The sequence below is a fragment of the Boleophthalmus pectinirostris genome, unplaced genomic scaffold (genome assembly GCF_026225935.1).
Source record: "Boleophthalmus pectinirostris isolate CB_2022bp ecotype Guang Dong unplaced genomic scaffold, ASM2622593v1 HiC_scaffold_17, whole genome shotgun sequence".
Lineage (NCBI taxonomy): Eukaryota > Metazoa > Chordata > Actinopteri > Gobiiformes > Gobiidae > Boleophthalmus > Boleophthalmus pectinirostris.
Window position 1 is genome coordinate 674,951 of NW_026571115.1, and position 19,208 is coordinate 694,158.

The 19,208-nt window shown below is 39.2% G+C and overlaps 1 protein-coding gene across 1 annotated transcript in view; it reads left to right on the plus strand.

Annotated features, from left to right (window-relative positions):
- tmem104 (transmembrane protein 104) overlaps positions 1-18,788 on the plus strand; it is a 110,632-nt gene extending 91,844 nt beyond the window's left edge. Inside the window, exon 10 of the mRNA XM_055152360.1 lies at positions 17,010-18,788. Coding sequence (XP_055008335.1) covers positions 17,010-17,773 — 764 coding nt within the window. The 3' untranslated portion in view covers positions 17,774-18,788. The remainder of the gene's footprint in view (positions 1-17,009) is intronic.
- The last annotated feature ends 420 nt before the right edge of the window (positions 18,789-19,208 follow it).

A 19,208-nucleotide genomic window follows, 5' to 3' on the forward strand; every position in this document is an offset into this window, starting at 1 on the left:
ATCAAACTCGTAAACAGGACAATGAATGCTTGTAATGACCACAGGCTTCTGAAAATGTGCTGTTTAAACCCATTTTGTATTTTTTCTTGAGTTTTCAGATTATCTTAACACTTTTTTCTGTTTGCTAACGTGTGCTTTGTGTCGCCATGGTAACCCCAGAACATTCAGCCATGTACATACATATAGACGCCCCTCCCTCGCTCAGATTTTGCCTCATTGAACAGAAAATATGCAAAGGTGTGCCAGCAATTTTCCAACTGTCAGATTTAAGTAGCTGTAGCTAATGATGCGAGTATATGTTGGCTGTTTACAAGTTTGTGGTTATTTATTTTAATTAATGCAACATCAAGATTTTAGTTTTGATTTTATAACAGTCAAAGTCAATAGAGCTTAACATAAATTAGACTTTAAATTTGATCCTAAACTTTGCTTCTAACCACGCTGGAGTGGACGGCATTGATTTGTTGTTTAAAGCTACCATCTCTAAGTTTACTACGCTATTTTTACCAGTGTGTGTCAGACGTGAAACCTAAAATATACAAAAGCATGATACAAAACAGTACACTACAACTTCACAAACCTGATGCAGTGAACTTTCTATGATCATGTGTTTTCTGAAGATGGAGTGACTTAGCGTGGAGAGCAAAAGGAAAGGAGACTCGGTGTCAAAAAGGGAACTGAAACTTATTAAACATGTCAATATGATGTTTTTGGCAAATTAGCAATTTTCGAAACAGTCGAAACATGTTATGTGTTAGCAATTAATACCCCGTAGAAGTGTTTTAAATTTTAAGAAGTGATGGTCCACGCAGTTGAAAAAATGACACATCTCCCAATTTTCGCCTTAATTTTCACAGTCCCAAACCTTTAACTTGCTCTTTTGTATCTGTCATCCATCTCGTTCGTAACCATTTCCTCTTCATTAGTGTGGACTGAGGTCTCTGCTCCCCACTGAACTCATGTTTGGCTCTGGTGGGCTTTTCAGATCCACACAGCCTTGTTTAAAGCTGGGCCTTGGCTCCGCTCTGGCCTGTCTCTCCTCTGGGCTCTTTAAGCTCCACCACAAGGTCACTGTCATCTGTGTCCAGGTGTGATCCATCAAAATGACCGCCGGCGTGTGGCATGAAGGAGCTGTTGTCTCTTGTCCTGAGTTAAAATGTGGAGTAATGGACACACAGGGAGCCATATGGGGAAACCAGGACTGGACCAGGATTGAGCCAGGACTGAGCCAGGGCTAAAATCAGGACTACACCTGCTCCTTGTTTTCTTTGGTTGTCTATAACCTGCTGGAGACAAACATATTCTGAAATACATGAAATTATTGTAACTAAAGGTGCTCATTGTAACTTTTCTGGCGTGGAAACTGCTATATCTCGTCTTTGTGGAGATGTTATTGCTAGTGCTGTCATGCGATTAATAAAATTGAGAGATTAATTAATTATGATCTGTAATTAATTAATCTAATTAATCTCTTTTTAATCTCACCTAAAAATTGCTGAGAAAAGCCTTCAATCAGAGGTATTTTCATTTAAATTCATTATTACATTATTGTGGCAGATCAAAAGACTGATATAGAACAAAAAAGTGACTTTATAAAGTCATTTATTGTTTAACAAATCTCTCCAAATTGGTTGTTGAGCCCAAGTCTCCATGAATAAGAAACTGTTTGCTGTAAAGTAGCAAAGACTAGGAAATCTGAATATAATAACTTTTGTCTACTTAAAGACAATAAAAAGTCCAGTCTTTCCTTAACCATATTAAAAATATTATTGATAGAGAAATGCTTTATATATGAGATCACTGGTTTTAGTCCTTGTTTTAGTCCTGGTTTAGTCCTGGAATGGGTTAGTCCCGGTTTTAGTCTTGGTGTTAGTTCTGGTTTAGAGGCGCACAGGAGGAAGCGCGGTTTACACAGTGTACGCGAGAAAACATGTGCGGCGCACGGGAGCACGTCGGTGTCCGCTCAGTAACTACGGAAGGAAATGTGGTCCGCGCGTTCTCAGGTTAATGACGATGATGAAGGTGTGTGTTTGTTTGTGTTTGTGTGTGTTTGTGTGCGTGTCCCCTCATGTGGCAGGTCACTATAGGACAGTGGTGCAGGTTATGCATGTTGTTTTCACCAGTGACATTTAAGTTGTAAGCGATTTTATATTTGTTATTTTCTTATATTTCACGTCGGGAGAATGATTTCCAAGACACGAATGTGTTTTTACCTGTGCACTGCTGCCTCTGTTCTATTGGCTCTTCGACCTCATCCATTGTGCGACTGACGCCGCCAACATTAACATGACGTTTACATCGCTCTTACTGCGCGCGTTTTGTGTGGGTTTCCGGCAATGAGTGGAATTGCCGAAATAAAAAAAAATTATAAATGTGTTTTTTGTGTGTGTTGTTGTCCCAACAACACATAAAAACAGATTTTATAATAAAACAACTCGCATACAGAAACAGTAAAGTTAGAGATTAAAAATGAGATTAACGCGATTAAAAAACATAACGCGCTAAATATGACTGTAATTAATTAATCGTAATTAACATGATAATTTGACACCCCTAGTTATTGCTTTGCCTGTAATTGCATTAAGCTTATTTGTTTTGTATTTATTGAACTGCAGGCTCAAAAATACAATAGAAAACATGTATTCTTAGCGGGAACACCTCTCCACAAATCTGATTTGTTACTTGGTCTGGTATTGTCACCTGCTTTTTATGCCATGGAGACTAGAAGGTTTCTAGCCAGGCTGGCGCCACCTAGTGCCTCCACTCAATTTCATTTCTCTCCAGCAATTCGGTCAGGAATCAGAATACACTAGACGGTTCGCAAAAACCCCGGAAGTGCAAGTTCGGGTACCAGCCAATCAACGAAGAGCCATATATTCAGTGTTGTCAACGATTCCCGAGATCGAGGATTTAAAGCCGGAGTAAAGAGAATGTTTGGTGAATTTCATCAAGGGGAAAGACTTTATTGTCCTTCTTCCTACGAGATTTGGGAAACGCTAAATATACCTATTAGCCCCTTTAGCAGTGCATTACATACGTGACTACCAAATAGCAGCGATTGGTTAAATGATAAAAAGTACCCACCTACCGTCGAGCAAACTAATTCTAACACTGCGAGGTCAGACATTTTCTACGAAGTGAAACCGGCTGAAGAATCAGGCTAGAAGTTTTCAGCCCCTACACCAGAAAACGAACAAACGCACCTTTAAGGCCCATCTAAGTCTAATCTTTATTCTTATTGTATGTTCTTGTATATTTTTTAAAGTTATTTAGCATTAGTCATACACCAGTCAGGACTACACCAGGACTGAACCTGGACTGAAACAGGACTGAACAAAGACTACACTGGGACTAAAGGTGTGTAGTAATGGAGGACAGATGGACAGTGCTCTGTGGAGATGACTCATCAACAGTATGAATGAAGAGACAGATAAAGTGAAAACAAGATGGTGGCTTCATTCATTTGGAGCAGCTGTTAACAGGAGGAACAGAAGCAACCACAGAGCTTGGAGGTTGAGTATCGATTTGTATCTCAATTGTGAAATGTTCAGCTCCCATGGTGACACAAAGTTTTAAGATGTCTGGAAAAAAAAACAAAATGGTTTTGAACAGCATATTTTCAGTTATCAATACGAGTGTTCATGGTCCTGTTAGGGCTCAGATTTTCAACAAAAAGGTGAGAGTGACTACTGTATTTTTCAGACTATACCGGATTATAAAGTGTAATATCAATAATGTTGAATTCTCTCATCTATTTTCATACACAAATTGCACTGAATTATAAGATGCATTAAGCAAAACAAACGGATGACACTTGAGACTGATCCCTTAGCCCAGACATGAATGATCCATTGGCAGATCGATGCGTAATTCGCCCGGCGTTGCCTCTCTGTCTTGGTGAATGTGTATTATGAATGTGAATGTGGGTGGATCATTTAAGTTTTTTTTTTTTTTTCCTACATGGAGGACTCAAATATACATTGAGTAATAATGTGTTTAATGCAGCTTTGCGCACATTTGTTTACGTTTTACAGAAACTAAACTTAAAACCACATGGCTAATTTGCATAAACTATAAGCTCTGAAAAAACAGCTCGCTCCTTGTGCGCTGATGCGGTCAGCTTCTGTTGGACTAAAGGACACGACTCAGTGGAATATGTGTGTTCTTTTTGTGACAGAGGATGTGTTGATGGTGAGTATGTTCTGTGCTTCTATCGTGTTTTTGAGAAAATTAAATGATTTTAAGTGCGTCTTATAGTCCGAAAAATACAGTAACTGAAAAACTCTTTTTCTCTGTCTGTTATGGTTTGTCAAATGTAAAAAAAAAACAAACAAAAAAAAAACCGAACAAACTATGATTTAGGGCCTTTAAAGGTTCACTGTGTAACTTTTCTGGATATGGGGGTTTGCCACCTGGTTGAGGAGATGTTATTGCTTTGGTTGTATTATTCCACAGTATGGCATTAAAGTCATCTATATAGCAAAACATTCAATCTTACTTCATCCTTCTACAAATCTGACATGTAAATTGGCTTGTTGTCATCACCTTTCTCAATGGGAGTTAAACTGAAAGAATGTCAGACTGTAGAACATTCCTGTGCAGGCAGGGCAATAACATCTCCACAGAGACGGTAATAGAATGAGAAAGTTACATCCTGCCCCTTTAACGTTACAATCAAAAGACTAATCCAGGCTTCACTGCTGCTTTGATTTAGTTTAGCTGCATTGTAAGCCCTCCTCTTTCCTCTCCGTCTGCTGCTGACCCATAATAAAGAAAACCCTCTGAGCCATAAGATCTGGACAGGTGTAGATTAAAGTAGTGTTTACGACATGTGTATGCCGCTGTATGTTACAGAACACACTTTGAATATAACGCCTCCACCCCACTGCTGCTTTCCACTGTAAATAAAGGTGATCAAAGCTGCTACAATGAGATTCATAGCTGCTGTAGATGCGTACAGCGTAATAAACTAGTCCCTGGTTGTGATTTGCCCAACGCCAGCCAATGACAAATGGTTTTATTATTAGGGTCCTTACACGTTGGTGGTCCTTCGATCCCCTCCAAATGATTGAGTCGGAATTGCTTTGGAAAATAATGCATGGTCGTAAGTAAGATAAATGACCCGCGCGGCGATAATTAGCATAAAACCTTGTGGAGTCAAGGTGTGATAAAGATGGTATGGACTTTTAGCATAAAGAGACACGTCAAATGAACTGCAATCGAAACTAAATCACAGTCTGAATCGTCAGTTGTAATAAAAGTTGTTTTTCCTGGGTTCTATCTTGTATTAAACCTGCTAACCCTGCAGTTTAGATCTCTATAAACATGTTCTGAAATATATGGGATTCCTGTCTTACTTAAAGGTTTACTATGTATCTTTCTGGGTGCATCTTGTCCCTTTAGATGTTAATCTTTCGCCTGGAATGTTCTGCCGTGTTGAGTTAAGCGTATTTCATTTGCATTCATTCAGTTGAAGGTGTCTTTATTTCTCAAAGATTCATAAACATACATTCTTACTATGAGCGGGGTCTCTTCCCCACAGATCTGACTTGAAATGTTACACAGGGCATCTTTAAGCAGTTATTGTAGTCTTCTTTCAAATGTTGTAGGGACTTAAGCATATCTACCGTATTTTTCGGACTAGGTGTACCAGATTATAAGGCGCAATATCAATAATGTTGAATTCTCTTGACTATTTTCATACATAAATTGCACCAGATTATAAGGTGCATTAAGTGAAACAAATGGACAACACTTGAGACTTTTCCCTTAGCCCAGGCTTCCACGGTCCATTGGCAGATCGTGGCGTGATTCACCCGGAGTTGCGTCCTTGTCTTGGTGAATGTGTATTATGAACGTGAATGTGGGTGGATAATATAAGTTTGCTTTTTTTATTTCCTACGAGGATGACTCAAATATACATTGAGTAATAATGTGATTAATGCAGCTTTGTGCACATTTGTTTACGCTTTACAGAAACAAAATTTAAACCACATGGCTCATTTGCATAAACTATAAGCACTGAAAAAACAGCTCGCTCCTTGTGCGCTGATGCGGTCAGCTTCTGTTGGACTAAAGGACACGACTCAGTGGAATATGTGTGTTCTTTTTGTGACAGAGGATGTGTTGATGGTGAGTATGTTCTGTGCTTCTATCGTGTTGGAGATTGTACATGTGAAACTTTTCAGAGATTATTATTAGACTCTGCGAGGTTCCTGACCACAGTAGCCATAGTGCTTCGATAATCCATCAAGTGGTGCGGCTTTGTAGTTTACCAAAGTCGTACTAAAATATTTTGACAGATTTTTGAGCACCATGTACCACATAAAATCGGGTCGAGGTCAGTAAGCACAAGCAGAATTATTACACAAGATGCACCGGATTATAACTCGTACTGTTGATTTTTGAGAAGATTAAGGATTTTAAGTGTGTCTTATAGTCTGAAAAATACAGTGTCTTGCATTTATTCATGCATTTTTATCAGTATAAAATTACCTGCGGTGTTGCCTTTTTGTTTCCATGGAGAAAGACATGTTATATGCAATACTGTAGAACATTACTTTAATCTGCAGACTGGAAGGTTTCAGACCCTCTAGCAGAAAACCTACAATGCACCTTTAAAGCCACTAACATATTACTGAGAATTTTCAACAGTATTTCATTAAACTTATTTGATTTGCTGGTGTCTGTATGGCTCAAAAATACATTTAAAAACATGTATTCTTACTGTGAGCAGGGTCTCATCTCCATAGATCTGTCTTGCTACTTGGCCTGGTATTGCCACCCGCTTGTCCCCATGGAGCTTGACAAGTCTTATAGACATATAGACTAGAGGGTTTCAGACCTTCCTCCAGAAAACCTACAGTGCACCTTTAATGCCCCTAAAAATATGACTTACAAATGTAATCTTAATTCTTGTCCAAAAAATTTTAATTGGATATTTCTCAGAGTCGTTTAGCCTTCCCAGAGTCATATTTCCAGTCTTTTTGCCGCTGGTGGTTGTAAAGGCATTAGCTGCAGCAGAGATGGAGGGGACAGAGTGACGAATGGGAGGCTCAGGCTAAAACTATGTCCTGCCTCTGGACAAAGATGGAGCAGCGCAGAGCTCAGGCTGTTAACACCACCGGTTTGTAACACTGAGCACGGTCTGCAACCAAAGGAGTTTAAACTAACATTTTTTTAAATTTATTCTGGCCTTCTAAACGTTTTATGTAGAATTCTTCTCAAATGTTGTGGTGTTGAATAAATTACTGACAGATTTTTGACTTTACACTTACACATTTACCAGAGCAAAATTGGAATGTAAGCAGGTCTAAACTAGAGATGCACCTATACAATGCTGGTATCAGATATCGGTACTGATATTGAAATTTTTGGATCAGATATCAGGTTCAATCAATATCTCGTTTTGGTCTATATTGGGGTAATAAGATGATTTACTAGCCAATGTTGTTCCAAAACACCTTGTATTATTGAACTTGTATTATTTATTTATTTATTTATTTTTTTTTTTTGAAGTAGGACAGTGCCTAGTGATCAATGTGTGAGTAACAAAAATATTCTGGTGTTATCACAGCAGCTAAATTTCAGAATCAGAATGCAATTTAAACTTTTTTTCTATGATAAAATGCCCTAACACAATGGGACGTTCTTGACTATTAAAGTGATCGCAGAAATGGTCTGAACCAGTTCCGGACAACAGTAGCTCAGTTGGTTAGCTAGGCTGGCGCCACCTAATGCCTCCGCTCAATTTCATTTCTCTCCAATGACTAGGTCAGGAATCAGAATACACTAAACGGTTCACAAAAACCCCAGAAGTGCGAGCTCGGGCACCAGCCAATCAGCGAAGAGCCATACATTCTGTGTTGGCAACGATTCTTGAGATCGAGGAGTTAAAGCCGGAACAAAGAGAATGTTTGGATAATTTTATCAAGGGGAAAGACGTTATTGTCCTTCTTCCTATGGGATTTGGGAAAAGTTTAATATAACAGTTAACCCTGTTAGGGCATTACATACATCACGAACAAATAACAGCGATTAAATGAAAAAAGTACCCACCTACCGTTGAGCGAAATGAATTCTAACGCTGCGAGGTCAGACAGTTACTACGAAGTGAAACTGGCTGATGAATCAGAATGTCAGTTGGTAGTAGGGGTGTGCAAAAATATCAAAATATCAATGTATCGTATCTTTTAATGTGATGATACAGTATCAATATCGTTGGCTGCTGTATTGATATATCGCCAAGAGTATTTTTTGGTATATTTTACAAAATTATTTTGCCTCTGCGCCACAGTTTTGTTGTTTGTTCAGAGGAAGAAAACATTTTTTATGCAACACATTTGACATTTTCACTGTTTTCATGATTCACTTTTTACAAGAAGTGGTTTTGTATTTTTTTATTGAACCTTATCGAATTGATTTGAGATATATCAAATCGAAAGCTCAATATATCGAGATATGTATCGTATCATGGGCTATGTATCGAGGTATATATTGTATCAGCAACTTCTTAATGATAAGCAGACCTAGTTGGTAGTGCGTTTTTGTCGCTTTGAGTGCCTTGAAAGTGGAAAAGCACAACAGAAAAAAGTTTGTGTGTAATGGTGTGTAAATGTTTTTGTTTTTATATTTTTATGGACAAGGAAACCAAAAACTAAACCAGGACTCATTGGGGACTAAGCCAGGTCTAAAAAGTCTATATTAGCGCAGTATCCGCTATTTTACCAAAGTTTTGCTTCCATTACAAAGACTAAATGAAGTCATTAAAGAAGTAAAGCAAATCTCTTTTTCTGCCGTTATTAGCATTTTTATAGTCTGCAGAGCCTCCACACTCTGTATTTAAGCTGCCCTGGGCGTTAGCGATAGCATTAGCCACACACAGTGAACCCCTATCTAAAACCAGACTGCACCAGACCCAAACCAGGACAAGGACAGAATCTGGCCCAAACCAGCACTTCAAGGTCCTGCTCCAGATTTTGGCCCATGTATTTGAGTAAAAATATCCCTAGTAAATATATAAGCAGCTCTTCAGGTCAAACTGTGCCCTCTGCTTGCTGTCTGCATCTCAATAGAAAGCATTTTATTGTCCTGTAAGCAAGAAGAGTGTGTTGGCATGCTAGTTCTTATTAGCATTACTGTCATCCAAAAACTCTGTTCTGATCTCTGAAAGTTGCCAAGTGCTTATAAACTCACTGTGAATAAGTTGGATGCTCAGAATGTATAAGGTAAGTGAGAAATAACTTTTTCACGTTTTTCAGACACAAATTTGAGTCATGAGCTTTTAGCCATGTTATGTTGTTACCTCCTCAAAAAACAGACCTGGAGTTGTTTTGTTTCATGACTAGGGGTGTGCAAAAATATTCAAATAACAATATATCTTATAGTTTAATTTGATGATACCGTATCAATATCATGGGCCGCTGTATCGATATATCGCCACAGGTATTTTTAGGCATATTTTACTAAATTATTTTATGTAAGAGCTACAATTGTGTTGACATTTTCATTGTTTTGATGAGTAAAATGGGTGTTTTTCATTTAAGCTGAGTGGCTATGTTCAGACTGCAGGGCTTAATGCTCAATGTGGATTTTTTTGTGAAATTGGATTTTATTGCGAGGTCGTTCACATTTCCAATTAAATGCGACTTGTATGTACTCTCCAGTGTGAACTTTAAACGCCCCAAAAGTGTCCCGCATGTGTATTGGAGGACATGATGATGTAACACGCTACGAGCAACTCAGTGTTTACGGAAGTCGCCTAAACATGGACACGAGCATTGAGCACCTGACCATTTTAAAGTTGCTGTCATATCAGAGCCAGAACATGTACAGCTTATTTGTTATAAGGAGGAGATGTGGAGGAGAAAAAGTACAAGGTTTTTGGCCATGGTGTTTTGTGGGCCAGTGGCAGAAAGGAACGTGTGGGTGCAGAGCTACAGCCAAGAGTGGTGGGATTGATATGTGCTTCACTTCTTTACTGACTGAAGTTCATACACAATTTTCAGATGATGAAAGTTGATGATGTTTGTTTACGTTTGTGAGCGTGTAGGTGGGATGAATGCGACCTGGCCGTTCAGACTGAAGTTGCATGTCAAAAGAGCAGATATGTATTAGTTTTAGGAGCACATATCCAAGTGTCCTGGGTCGCATTTGAAAAAATCAGATCTGTGTCGTTCAGACTGTCATTAAAATATCAGATACAGGTCACATAGGGATGAAAAAATGGGATTTGGGTCACTTCAGGCTGCAGTCTGTATGTAGCTTTAGTGGACTTTTAGTATCACAGCCATGATTTAGCTTTTGTTTTTCACAGAACTGTACTGAATCAAATTGAAATATATTGTATGGAATCGTAGTGAATCGAAAGTGTGCTGTATCGAAAAACATATCGTCTTGTAGCCTGTGTAACCTTTTCTTAATAGTCTGTCTACATCTCCAAAGCTCAGAATGCTCTATTCCATCTTGTGATTTCATGTAATAGTAGTGCTTTTTAAGGTTAACTGCTACTTTTTACATTTAGTTCAATAAAGACTGCCAATTCTAGGGCTAAAATCACCCAAATGGTTCTAGTGAAGGTGTATGGAATTTAAAAGGCCCATCTCATGCAAAATCAACTTTTCAGAGCTTTCTACCTTCTAACAGTGATGTATGCGCCTTGTATATGTCGTGGTTTTTGGATTGATCCGGTGTTTTTTTTAACAAATTGTAGCGTATTTCTGCCACCGTCCCACGTGACAATGAACTAAAGCTGCTACAACGATGACACGGCAGATACACCTATGACACGTTTGACGTAGCAGAGAGCACTTCGCACCCGCCCCTCTCCCCCACTCTAACACCTCTGACCCGCCTCGACAGCATAAGCTCATTGTGCTGCACTGCAGTGTACATGATATAATAAGTTTATCTACGAGTGTTTATTCATACTTTACCAATCAGTAATGTTCAGCTGATGTGGACACGGTGCTTGGGCTTCGTGCACCTCAAAGTCCTCGTCTGATTCCGGGTGCAACACAGGCTGAACACGTTGTATCGCCATGATGAATAAAAGTTTATTCCTACCACTATCAGGGTGCACGTTTGTCTCCCCCTCCCTCCCTGAGATGGGCGGAGGAAGGGCGGCTCACTCAGAGCCTACGTCACATTTGGAGGGCGGAGCCTGTTCTTTCTCAGGACAGGTGGAGGGATGAGCAATAGTCGGCCTTTCATAGTTCCTGGTCTGTGATGCCTCCAATAAATCAGTAAGATATCATAACTATTGTGTAATGGATGTTCCAAAACCCAAATTGTGCTTGTGTATGTGCAGAAGATACAATGTGAAACGAGTTATTTCGGCTGAGATGGGCTCTTTAAAACACAGGACAGCACTTCCTGTATTACCACATGACATCACAAAGTAGAACAGTTTTAGAGGTTTGTATTAAACATGTGCAAATGAAATAAAACACAACTCCAGGCATGTTTGTGATGAGGAAACATATGTTATAACATGCAGTCGATCCAAAAATAGCGCAGTATGGCCCTTTAATATCTGTGGACAGAAGGTCAAGAAACAATATAAACGCTTTTATCACCTATTTTCCCTTTCTGTCAGTCGTATGATACATTAGTTTGGCGAGATAGTTTTGTCCACGCTTCCCTCTTCATGCCCTTGCTGAGTTGGTGCGCTGCCCGTGACCTCTTTTTGTAATGGGGTTTAAGGTTGGACTTGAGGCCTCTGATGCAGCTGGACTACAGCCAAAGACACATTAAATATTAAAGTCCTTCTTGGCCACAGGTTTCGGACTGATCAAAGCTGGTACAGAGGGAGGAAGAGGAGGACGAGCAGGAGAGGGAGGCAGTTTTCATACACAATAGCTCATGCCATTTGTCTTCCTCTCACTGTACGCCATAACCTTTTGCATATTCACGACCGCAGACATGTTTAGAGGGGTATTTATTTCTCCAGCTACAGCGACTTTTACATTACAGAGATGAAAATGCTTCGGGTAATAAGGCTCAATAAGGTTTTATTCTTTGCAGAGTTTTTGTGGGAGCTGATAGATAAAGCAAAGATCTTTAACTTAAAGCAACATTACATAATTTTCCGAAGGTGGCGTGTCAACTGCGTGATTTCACATAAAGAGAAAGTTAAAATCATACTTCTGAATATTCTCCATGATAGATGTGTTTTATGCCCTACTGTGGAATATTATGGCCATGGAAACAGGCAGTACTAGGCCATCCCCCAGACCAAATAAGGTTTGTGGAGATGCAATCCTGCTCACAGTAAAGGGGCTTGTATTTCTGTGTAATAAATACAACCATACTCATGCTTTTTTACTCAAATTTTGGGTTAAAAGTTATATACTAAGTCTTTAAAGGTAAGGTAGGGCATACTTTCCTCAGAATTGTTTCTCTCAACTTGGGGAACCTGTCAGAAGCTGTTAGAATCCCAATGCACCAATATTTAGATGTATTCTTCATTATCATAAACTGCTCTATTCATATATTGCCAAGTTTTTTTTTACTTTTTCTTTTTTATGGATACTTTGCATCTGATGTCAACTCAAATTAGACTTTAATCTGAACTTCATTTTAACACAGTCTGGCCATAAAGCACAGGCTTTACTAGAACAGAACAGAACAGAACAGTCTCTCACACTAAACATTACAGTCACAAGCTCGCCAACATTAGCCAACAGTTTTTCACTTAATCACTCTCACCCATGGATCTATAATAAAAACTGGATGAGGCACTCCCCCTCTGTCCCACTTGAGGCCGACTAGCGGCCACTCCAGGTCCTGCAGCTCCCAGGAGCTTGGCCCAAATGCATTTTGGGAATTCAAACTGCCCGTGTTCAGCTGACAGGGCATTGACAACTTTCACAAAGGTTGGATTTTGTAGGATTCTTTTCTATTTTCCTAGCACAAACTTTAAATTCTCAAAGCGCCTAAAAGTTAGCTTTGTAAGAGTAAACCTAGCTCCGCTCTGAGCCCTCGCTAACTCCGCTCTTGCAGCTCTCAGTCTAAATGATCCAAATGCACCACGTGTTACAGACTTTACATGGGTGGGAGGAGGTAATGTGGAAGAGAAAATCATTTTGGGCCCATGCACCAATGAGCTAGCCTGATTCATCAGCCAGTTTCACTTTGTAGAAACCATCTGACTGCACAGTGTTAGAATACTTTTTATCATTTAACCAATCACTGCTATTTGGTCGTGACGTATGTAATGCGCCGCTAATGGGGCTAACTGTTATATGAAGCTTTTCCCAGATCCTGTAGGAAGAAGAACAATAACGTCTTTCCCCTTGATGAAATTCACCAAACATTCTCTTTGTTCCGGCTTTAAATCCTCAATCTCGGGAATCGTTGACAACACTGAATATGTGGCCCTTCGCTGATTGGCTGATGTCCGAACTTGCACATCCGGGGGTTTTGTGAACCATCTAGTGTATTTTGATTCCTGACCTAGTCGCTGGAGAGAAATGAAATTGAGCAGAGGCACTAGGTGGCACCAGCCTGGCTACCAATGAGCACAGGCCACTGAAAACAATACGACACCACCTTCCAGATTTTATTATAGTTCTATGCTCTTTTTGTTGAAAATCAAACATCTAAACAGGACCATGAATGCTTGCATTGAGCATAAGCTCCTGAAAATATGTTGAGTTTTTAAAGTTTTAAACTTGTCAGGCAGTGTCACCTTGTCAGGCATTTGTCACCTTGGTAACTGCTCAACATTCCTCCATAGACATACATGTAGTCCAAGCCCAGCCTGATGTCACTGCAAAGTATTCATCAGCCATTTCTACATTTTTTATTTTAATTTTTATATTTATTTTTTTATCAGCACTCTTAAGTAATGACAATATGCTTCACTGATCTGAAATGCACCTGGGGCCAAAGTTTTCAAACTTTTTTTAAATCTCTGCATATAGACTTGAAAATGTAAAGGATCAGCGTATAAAAGTGAAGTTAACATGAATATGCAATAATTAAATCCCTTTTGCTTGATTTGGCTCACGTCAGCCCCTCATCTGCCAGGCCAGATGCTTCGGAGCTGCGCCAAACCATCTGTAGATATCCGCAGAATGTGCAGGAGTAATAAGACTGCAACACCATTGGTCCGTTTAAACTGTTTTCCCTGTTTGTGATTTACGGAGAATGGGTTAGTGCAGTGCTTCTCAAACGTGCGTGTCTGTTCAAATATTTACTGAATTTAGAGACAGTTTATTCCACGTTTTTGACCTCTGTTGAGTTTGACCTTGTTTAGAACTAAAATGGCAACTGTGTAGTGCTATTGATACTTTGCTGTAATGTAGTCGTGCTGGAGGTGTTCTGCATGTATCTCTAATGGTGGAATGTTTTGGAGTTACCATGAAGACACATAAGCAAACACTGTCAAAAAGTTTTAAGATGAAAATTTAAGGCAAAATGCAAAATGGCGCCTGAGCCTGTGATCAATACGAGAGTCGTGGTCCTGTTTAAGAGATAAACTGCCTCTTGTGTTGGAAATCTATCTCTTGTTTATCCCTTGAATAGTCCTGTTTAGACCTGGTTCAAATCTGGTGGTACTTGTAAGGCCAAATATTTTCTTAAGTGGTACTTGGTTTAAAAAGTTTGAGAACAGCTGCACTAGAGTCTAGACTGAGTGTTTTGTTTTTGTGTTTTAATTAAAAAACTTTCTGAATTATACGGGCCTTCATTTCACTAGTCGAATCCATAAGAACTTTTAAAAATATATCACCAAACATTACTTTTTGAATTTTGACAAGTCTATATTTTGTGATTTAAATTTTAATCCCAAATAATATATATATTTTTTTCAAATAATTTAACTGCAAAATCGAGAATTTTTATTTTAAATATTTACTGTTTATTGTTCTATGCCAATGGTGATCACCCTTTACCATTACTGTCATTTTCCAAATGATTCATATGTGTGGGTGCATGGAAATGGAGCAAAGGATCATGGTCTTTGTAGTCTCCTCTCCTGCAATAAACAAAAACATTTAAAGACACATGCACTTCATTAAATAATGCATATGGACATTTTAGTCAGTTTTTCTTTGACTTACTTCCTCCAACCCATTAGAAACTGCACGCTTCAAATTAAAATTTTGAGGCTGCACCTGTGTAATAATGCAATTTTTACACATTTTCATCTAAAGTTTCATGGAAAAACATCATTAAATCTTCTCTGCTCTCTTCCCTCGTTCCCTCACTTTATTTGGGTCAATATCGAACAGTACAGTGACAGTAACGTACAGTAAATTGGTTCTGAGGTTCAGCATGTCAGTTTGGATTCACAGCTTAGTTCATGATGAAAGTGTGTGGGGCGCGTTCGCTGCCCCCTCACAGTGTCAGATCTTACAGCGTGGCGTTCATGGTGCGTTACCAGGTGTCAGTCTTTAGGAAATGCATTAGAGACAGGAGCAGCAGAGGGACACACCTGGATTGTGGACATTTGTGTTGGAAGATAATGGAGAAAGGGGAAAGAAATCAATCCTGGAGCAAATGAATTCACATGGTTTAGTTTTATTTTGGAAAGTATTGGCAAACTTTTTTTTACCTATACTACAAAATACATGGTACATTAGCGCAATACTGTCATCAAATATAAAATGATCGATGGGTCCTATATTACACCTGCTGTTGCCTCCTCAAAAACATACAAGTTTTGTAGAAAGAGGAAATTTCAGGGCTAAAATTATCCAAATGATTTTAATGAAGGTGTGTGGAGTTTAAAAACACAGTGGAGCACTTGCTGTATTACCACATGACCTCACAAGATGGAGTGTTTTCTTTTTGAGAGAAGAAATGCAGATGATCTATTGATATAATTTTGAGTAAATAATAAACATTTTGAATGGTGAAAAGTGCTGGAAATGTTGCTTATATATAAACAGGAAGCTGAAAGCCACACACAGGCCCACACGGCAGCCTTATGCTGTCCCCAGGGCAGCTGTGGCTACAGAAGTGAAAGACTATAGGCAGTGATGTGCAGCAGTATATTCCCATTGCCATATGTTTAAGTGTCTTGTATCTGTCGCTTTTTAAATTCAATTAAAAGTAAAAATATTACGTAAGCATTAAATGAGTCAAACGCTATCTACTTCAAATGCACAAAGTGGTTTACAGCTGCATAATGCATTGCTCCAAGTTGTTTAATGCGCTTATACCACAGCTACAAACTGAAATGTCTGTGATTGTAAAAAGACTGTTAAGGTAGTCCCTATATTCAAGAGCAGGGGTCCCTAACCTGGAGATTGGGAGTTACCAGTATCTCTCCACACCCTTCCAAGTAGCTCACCAATGGATTTCTGAATTATGAGTATTGTGCTGAACAACTGCTTATTACATTGTAAATGTGCCTAACTGTGTGCACTAATCTTTCAAAGGCATCTAACTGCACCCCATCTAAGGCTTACTGTGGCTCTTCTATTTACTTATTTTTTTTGCCACCACTAAAATGAGTGTCTCTCTGGTGTTTTTGTTTTGTAAAAGTAGCTCACCAGTGGAAAAAGGTTGCAGACCCCTGTTCTAGAATCAACACAGATGAGCTTTTGTTTACACATTTAAATTTACACTTCGCAGTGAGCTTGCGCAGGTAAGAGCCACTAACTGAAAAAACTGATGGTTAATGCCAGCCAGCTTGTGACTGGAATGTTATTTGAGAGGACTAACTGTTCATCAGCTCACCTGGTTCCAACTAAGTCAGCTCTTTCTAGTTGGATTGTCTTAAAATGAAGCTGAGATTAAAATCTAACTTGAATAACAGAGCTTCAGACAAAGCAGTGCCTACATGAGCATTAGACCCCATCAGCTGCAAAGTGTGACTAGTGATGGCCGCAGAGCAGTGATACAGAATGTGATTTAACTGTTACCATTACCTGTTAACTGTTACTTCTGCGTTATGCAAAATTAACACCAGCAGTTGGCCATTAGAATCCTCACTGACTGTGGTATAATGAACATATAATCACCTCATCTAACCTCTCTCCTCTCTCTTGTGTCCACAGCGTTCACCATGATGATCATCTTGGCTCTGATCAGTATCGGTAAGGGTTCGGGTGACGGCCACCCCCCGGTCGCCTCTTTATCGGGGGTTCCTAACCTGTTCGGAGTCTGCGTCTACTCTTTCATGTGTCAGCACTCGCTGCCCTCTCTCATCACTCCGATCTCCAACAAAAAGCACGTGGGGACCTTCGTTTTCGCCGACTACACCCTCATTTTGGGCTTCTACGTTTTACTCTCCTTGACCGCCATCTTCTGTTTCGATAGCTCCTTCCTTCACGACATGTACACGCTTAACTTCACCGATAACTGCAACGTACTGGACATCCCGTTTTTGCGATACTTCCTTGGACTATTTCCAGTTTTCACGATAAGCACGAACTTCCCGATCATCGCCGTGACGCTGCGAAACAACTGGAAGACGCTTTTCCACCGAGAAGGTGGGACGTATCCGTGGATTGTCGACCGAATCGTGTTTCCCCTGATCACTCTAGTGCCCCCGGTGGTTGTGGCGTTTTGTACACATAATTTGGAGTCCTTGGTTGGGATTACAGGGGCATACGCTGGCACGGGAATACAGTATGTGATTCCAGCTTGTTTGGTGTACTATTCAAGGAGACATCTGGAGCCGGTAATGGGGAGAGATGCAGTGAATAAGCACCAGTCCCCCTTCAGACATGCCTTCTGGGTTTGGTTTGTTTTGGTGTGGGCCGCGTCCTGTCTCATGTTTGTAACTGCTAATATTATCCTCACAGACACCAAGAAATGAGAGAAGAAAGAAATCTATATTTGAATTAAAATTTTCTCTGCTCATTTATGGATTTTTTGGGGAGTCATTAGCATACAATTTGGCTCGCTTCGAAATGTTAAAGGTGCTGCATCTGATTTTTAGTGTCCTACAAAACATGAAAAACAGAATTTGTTCATTTTTAACAGGTTGCAGTGGCACAAACTTATTCCTCACTTACCTTATGCATTCAGAGCATCCTAATTATTCACTGCAAATAGTTTATACATGCTTTTCTAGCATGTTAACGCACACTTCCTGACTATAACACATCTTTAGATTATTTCCAATTAGAAGCAGTGGATTTATTTTTACCTAATGAGCTACATATAATGCATATCTGTACTGGGACAAGACAAATTTAGATTCGTATAAAAAAAAAAAAAAAAAAAAACTGAGACCTTTAAGATTTTTTAAGTTGTGCTATGGAATGTTCCAAGTATAGCATTAAACATAAAGGGACAGTTCGGAATTTTGGACCTCATTTCCTAGTGAGCCAGAGTGTTGGAGACGTGTGGAGACACTTTTTTTAAATATTCCATCCAGTCCTTGTATTTGCAGAGGTCGCTGGTGCTAGACTAGCACATGTCGATGGCCATAGTTATCCTGCCACTAAAAACAGTCTTACCCACTCCACAAAACACCCGAAACAAAACTATTATTACACCAGACTATCCATGTAAATCCTGTGTTGATAGAATAATGTTTGAAATAAAACTAACATTGCATCGCATGAATCGTTGCATGTCGATGGACTATTTTCTCAGCAGCAGCGGAATTTGACTTAAGATAGGTGCTAGGTGATATCAGTCCACCACTGCCAAGCTTTCTATCAGGAAGTACAACCATGAATCTAAATCCTTCAAATGCAAGGTTGGTTTTACTTCTATAATTATTCTATCAGCACAGACATTCGCATCGACAGTCTAGCTTTATAATTGTTTTGCCTCGGGTGCTTTGTGGAGTATTTGTAGTGGCAGGATAACTATGGCCATTGACATGCACTAGCCTAGCACCAGCGACCTCTGCAAATACAAGGACTGGATGGAATATTTTTAAAAAGTGTCTCCACACGTCTCCAACACTCTGGCTCACTAGGAAAAGAGGTCCTATGTCCAAAATTCTGGACTGTCCCTTTAACTACACTCTATGGAGACAGTAATGTTGTGTTAAAATTATCGTTAAAAAAAATTAAACTAGAAATTTAGATTTCTTTTCAACAATTATGCACCATTCTACTTTGTATTAATGTTTTAAATCTTATATAAAATATAATCTAATATAAAAGAGGTTTATAGAGGAAAATGCTGAAAACTAAAATTGATTATGTCATAACAAAAAAATAAAAATATCTGAGAATTATGGGCTCGCTTTTGTACAATGTTTGATTATCATTTATACTATTTATTGATTAGGC